The sequence below is a fragment of the Sipha flava genome, unplaced genomic scaffold, assembly GCF_003268045.1.
Source record: "Sipha flava isolate LNK unplaced genomic scaffold, YSA_version1 17553_pilon_pilon, whole genome shotgun sequence".
Taxonomy (NCBI): Eukaryota; Metazoa; Arthropoda; class Insecta; order Hemiptera; family Aphididae; genus Sipha; species Sipha flava.
Genome location: NW_020272017.1, coordinates 1 through 5,761, shown reverse-complemented (window position 1 = coordinate 5,761; position 5,761 = coordinate 1). Strand labels below are relative to the sequence as shown.

General features: G+C 32.7%; 2 protein-coding genes across 2 annotated transcripts; one reads left to right on the top strand and one right to left on the bottom strand.

The window, feature by feature from the left end:
• The first annotated feature begins 2,225 nt into the window (after positions 1-2,225).
• On the top strand, positions 2,226-3,525 carry LOC112680231. The gene is made up of 7 exons (XM_025550269.1): positions 2,226-2,300; positions 2,384-2,579; positions 2,662-2,757; positions 2,819-2,932; positions 3,003-3,119; positions 3,189-3,309; positions 3,397-3,525. Exons 3-6 carry the CDS (start codon positions 2,737-2,739, stop codon positions 3,270-3,272), a joined length of 336 nt encoding a protein of 111 aa, XP_025406054.1. The 5' UTR covers positions 2,226-2,300; positions 2,384-2,579; positions 2,662-2,736; the 3' UTR covers positions 3,273-3,309; positions 3,397-3,525.
• A 1,322-nt stretch (positions 3,526-4,847) lies between these two features.
• On the bottom strand, positions 4,848-5,442 carry LOC112680230. The gene is made up of 2 exons (XM_025550268.1): positions 5,200-5,442; positions 4,848-5,129 (listed from the first exon to the last, which is right to left on the bottom strand). The coding sequence occupies exons 1-2, from the start codon at positions 5,440-5,442 to the stop codon at positions 4,848-4,850; spliced, it is 525 nt and encodes a 174-aa protein (XP_025406053.1).
• Between the last annotated feature and the right edge of the window lie 319 nt (positions 5,443-5,761).

The following is a 5,761-nucleotide window of genomic DNA, read 5'->3' as shown; positions in this document are numbered from 1 at the left end:
AAATATTTACATAAATATTTCTGAAAAATTACCAAATTTTCTTCATAATATTTCTAATTCATCATCTGAAGAAGATACTAGTTCTTATGAATCTAACAATGATGAAACTGGTAGTACTATTACAATGAAATCAAGAAAACTATTATATTTGTATACATTTTTTTCACTTAAAGGATTAAAAACAGTTTTTCCTAATTTATTTAATGTACTTAAAATTGGTTTAACATTGCCAATTTCCAGTGCTTCGCCTGAAAGATCGTTTTCTAAACTTTAATTAGTTAAAAACAGACTTCAGTCAACTATGGTTCAAAGTAGACTTGAAGATTTAATGATCATATCGTATAAACCTGATATAATTATAAAAACTGAAGCAGTTGTGAATAATTTTGCCAGAAGATCATCTACATTATCTAAAGCTCTAATATTTTAAGTATATTATTTTATGTCTAAAATGAAATAAGATAGTATTATTAAATTACCTAAAAGAATTATGTGATGTTTAAATTGTTTATTATTATAAATAGGTAATACATTTAAGTATATTTTTTTTACTTAAAAATAATTTATCATATTTACTTAGTTATATTAATTACAGTAATCAATAATAATTTAGGTGTTATTTATGTTAAAAATTTAAATTTTAAAATGATAAAAAGTTAACAAAACTTATTTGTAGACTTGTATTTTTCATGTAGTACTAGTAAAGAGGAGGAAGGGGTAGCAAAGACACTAAAAAACATTTTTATGAAGTAAATTGGAGGGTGGTGGTGGTGGTGATAAATTTTGAGGTCTATGACAGATCATTTTAATATAAGTTCGGCGCTACTGTGTGAGTAGAAAAGTAAAACCTATACCATTATTCTTAGAATTGAACATTCTTTCAAATGAAAAAACATATTTTTTGTGTTATGTGCTCCTTTAACAAACCGACAGATTTATCGATAATGGCAATTTAATATTATGTTCTTTTTCTATTAATCACTTTAAATTTATTATAAAATATATGGCTATAGCATATACATAAAAATACGATAAGTATTATAGTCAAAGATATAATGTGTTTGTGGTTCCATACAAGGGCGTATTCGAGTTGGGGCCATGGGGGTGGGCGAAACTAATCTTTTTTCATTAAAAACTTAAAAATAATTTACAGTTCATTACCTACAGCTCATGTTCCTGTTATAATGATAACATATTATAATTAACTAGTAATTTATATTTTTAATTATTTATATATCACATTTTTTAAATAAATCAATGTATTATATTCATAAAAAATACGAGCCTTGGGGGCGGATGCCCCCTTCGCCCCCTCAAATACGCCTTTAGTTCCATGGTCTATAAATACACAGCTAATAGTCTAAATATTTTATTATCGAGGACAAATATCAATGTATCGATATACCGTCACCTAAAATACTAATGTAAAAATTTATATTTTTTTTTTCATAAAAATAATTTTTTTATAAAACCTACGTATTTTTAATCGACAAACCAGAAATCTTCGGAATTCCTTGAAAAATGAAAATTCTTAAATCTGGCAACACTGCTGAATGCCAATACGTTCAGTCGATCGCTGCCCGGTCGGCCGTATTTCTAAAAATCCGAAAATAGTTTTCGCTATCGGGAGAACTACAATGAAAACAATACAAACACGCTATAAATAATTTTGCCGCCACAATATTATAAACGTAATTTGAAATCTAAACCATTAGTTATTTGCTATCGTATTTATCATATTAATCATATCTAATATTATACATTTTGTCTGTTGTGACCTTTAACCCGAAGATTGTATAACATATAAGATAACTACGGACTACAAGTTATAGTTCGTAATAATAACTATCGTTTTATGGAAGTACTTGTCATGATAGTGATTAGTGCAAGGGTGTATTTGAGGGGGGCGAAGGGGGCATTTGCATAGGCGCAACTAAAGTCCAAATATTGGGGATGCTGAAATTACATAGCTCGCACTAACCCGTGGTGGGCTACGCCAACATTCCCTTCCTCCAAGTACCTTATCTCAATTTAATCATTAAATGTATCATAACAACACACATACACTAATATTTTAATTTACAAAGCATAAATTGGAACATAACTATTTATTTTATCATATTATTTTATTTAGGTCATACAGCACTTAGAAATATACAAATTAATATATATATATATATATATATTATATTTTTATCTGAGTTTTTTTAATTTAAAATATTGTTGAAAAATGCCTAGCTGTTTTATTTGTGGCAGAAAAAGAACTGCGAGACCAAATTTGAAAACATCAGTTTTCACAGGTAAGTTGTATTATGAAGCAATATTAGAATTAATAATTTTATAATACTACAGTTTATAATATTGACCATATTTAATGTTCCAGATTTCCTTCTAATAAATGCTTTCTGCAGAAGTAACATGATTTTAAACTAAGTAATGATTTAGCAGTGGACAAAATCAATAAGAGTAGTCTTATTTGTTGTATTCATTTTGTACTCAAGTCATTTATTGTACAGAATAAACTCAGAATTCTACAAAAACATTCTTTACCAACAATAAAAATATCAAGAGTAAAATTGGTAAAATTTAAATACTTTTTATTAATATATTAAAAAATAGTTATAATATGTGATGTATAAGTTTCATGTATTGAAATTATAGGCAAAGACTGAGTATACCGAATTAAAATAAAAACTACCCATAGTAGAACATAGCAGCAGTATCTTTAAACTTAATATGGAAAAGATTTTAGTTCGAGTAATTTAATTTAATGTACAAGTTAAACATGTAGGTATATAATAAAAGTATTGTTTATTAGACATCTTATAGTTATGAGTGTTATGACCCTTCTCAAAGTTTTGCACCAACAATTAATCTTGATTTAGCAGCTGGTACATCAAAAATCTTAAGTCTATGTGCACTTACTGTTAAAGTAAGGAATAACATAGTAATTGCCTTTTCTATATTCATTATTAATGTGAGTATATGCATTTATTTCTTAGAAGCCTAATATTAATGAGCTACCTGAAAGGATTGTACCATTGGCAAATTTGGATCAAACTATGGATTGTACATCATCAGGATCAAAAACCTTAAGTCTATGTATACCTACTGTTAAAGTAAGGAATACATAATAATTTCTTTTTCTATATTCATTATTAATGTAAATATGTGTTTTTATTTCTTAGATGCCTAATATTAGTGAGCTACCTGAAGGAACTGTACCATTGGCGAACTTGGATCAAACTATGGATTGTACATCATCAGGATAAGAAATCTTAAGTCTGTGTACGCCTACAGTTAAAATAAGTAATAACTTATTCTATAACTTTTGTATAGTAATTTACTATTCACATTGATATTCAGCATTTACATTATTATTTATGATTTTTTTAGACAAAATTCAAATCTTCTTTTTTTGTTGCTTCTTATATATCTCCTAATGACACACCAAGACGTGCATATCTAAAATATGGAATTCGTACTCTATCAAATCAAATGCAGATGAAAAACAAAAAAATTAGAGGCATACAACAAATTGTTCGAAGTAAAAATAAACAAATTGCCTCTTTGTCTGAAATTATTTGTAAACTGAAAAATAATAATCTTTTAACTGAAAAGGATAATAATATTCTTTTGGAATCATTCGGTAAACATACTGATTTAATTACTAAATAAAAATAAAAAATAAAAATTTGAGGAAAAAGGTGCCGAAAAAATGTAGTCCATCTATTAGGCAATTTGCACTATCTTTACATTTTTTTTTCTTCTAAAGCTTAGAATTAAAGTATGACGATGATATGTTAATAAATTACTGCATTCAGGTGTGTTTAGTGAAACCATTCTCGTCTTCATGTCTATCATACTTGGCCTAAAGCTTGCAGAAACATTTGTAGTAATCCCATAGGTATTACCAACACTCCGACCTCCACTTCCGTCGCAGGAATGCTTGAAGTTGAGGGCTGCGGCTGCTGCTGCTTCGTCTGCTTCTGAAGGGCGCAGTCCTTCACCAGGTGATCTTCCTTGCTACACCTGTGGCAGCGGCGGGGCTTGGCCTCGTCCCGGCACTCGGCAGCTAGGTGTCCCTTTGCTTGGCAGCGGAAGCAGGTCGGTTGGTTGTTAGCCAACAGCTTGACCCTGCACCTGGTCCACTCCACGGTAACCGCCTTCTTCTTGGCCAGCGTGATGGCGTCCCTGAGCGGTAAGTGGAGGCTCGCAACAAACTCCCCTCTACCCCCGGAGTTCTTGCGGAAAGTCACGTTCTCGGAGGTGACTCCGATGACTCACGCTTGCATGACGCCGGCAATTACGCTCTCCGCGTCCGCCCATTCCGGGACTCCCAGCAGTAGAACGGGCGTACGGGGCTCGAGTAACCTAATCTTGGCCGCATCAGAATAACCTTGTCCACTTTTGCGCATTACGATGAGCCACCGGCAGTCGTCCGATCCCCCGGCGAGATTCAGGTGGTTTGTGATTGGTCGTTAATTGTCGACTGCTGCCGTCACCTGTCGTTATCGAAAGCCGCCGCCGTGTATACAGACGATCATAATTACACGACCGTAATAATTATTACCTATAATGTTAAGTTATAACAAAAAACTTATAACTTATAGTTTTTTTTCTTTAATGTTTCTTGTACCTTATTTTTACCTTATTGTTCTGCACCATACACAATTCCTACGTTGTGTACAATTATTATTAAAACCAAATAAGTATCAATAAATGCAATTTAATAGGAAATTAAAACAAAAAAATGAATACAAATTTCATATTTACAAAAATTACTCATATATTTAAACAGATCTTTACAAAAATTAAGGTCATATTTACAAAAATTTATGTCATTATTAATCACTATCTGAATCCGTTTCAGATGATGTGTCTCCAGTTAAAGTCATCAATAAATTATCCGATTTCTCCGCGGACAAGACCTCGTCTATAATATTGTCGACTTCATAAAATTGTTTTTCTAATTTGTTAGTGTGGCTTATAAAATTTTGCCACATTTCTGCGTCGACTCGTTTTATGCCCTCTATCAGTAATTTTTTTACATCAGGAAGCTTGTATGTTGTGTTATTCATCCGGACGTGGTTCTTTACTGATGACCAAGCCAGCTCTATGGGGTTAAGCTCACAGTGGTATGGCGGGAGTCGTAATATAGTATGATTATTGGCTTTTACCAGTTCATCAATAACATACTTTTTTATGTAGTGGCTTCAAACGTTTGACCCTAAGTAGAAGATGAGTGATAACCATTGAGTGATTTATCACTTCTCCTTTATCTTCCAACCATTTGATAATATCCGCCTTTAGGGTATGGGATGATGGGGCTTTGTCGATTATGACGGAATGGTAGGACGCATTGTCCATAACAATTACGGAATTGGGTTTTAATAGAGGTAGAATGCCCTCCATCCACTCACGAAATGTGTCCCCATTCATTTCGTTATGGTAATCACTTGTGTTTTTTTTTGATTCGAAACACAATAAACCTCCGAGAGAAAACCATCTTCTGAGACGATATGGAGTACAATGAGACGTTTGCCCTTACCCGAGGGATTAACAGCACCTGTCGATAGACCTTTTAGAAATGCGTCCCGGTGAGATCCTACTGTTGTGTCGACCCATGTTTTCGATGTACAACAGTAGTATCATTTTGGCGGTTCAGAAACCACTGGTGCCGAACCTGCCGACCATGCCGACCACCACCGCCGCCGCCGCCTCCCACCACCACCACTAACCCCCTCTCAGTTATCACATA

Excerpts from the sequence above, each read along its gene's own strand:
- LOC112680231 (XM_025550269.1), top strand. The coding sequence starts at position 2,737 with ATGGAAAAGATTTTAGTTCGA. Across the intron at positions 2,933-3,002 it reads TATGTGCACTTACTGTTAAA|AAGCCTAATATTAATGAGCT; the intron begins GTAAGGAATAAC and ends TTTATTTCTTAG. Across the intron at positions 3,120-3,188 it reads TATGTATACCTACTGTTAAA|ATGCCTAATATTAGTGAGCT; the intron begins GTAAGGAATACA and ends TTTATTTCTTAG.
- LOC112680230 (XM_025550268.1), bottom strand. The coding sequence starts at position 5,442 with ATGAATGGGGACACATTTCGTGAGTGGATGGAGGGCATTCTACCTCTA. Across the intron at positions 5,130-5,199 it reads TGAAGCCACTACATAAAAAA|CTTAACCCCATAGAGCTGGC; the intron begins GTATGTTATTGA and ends TACCACTGTGAG.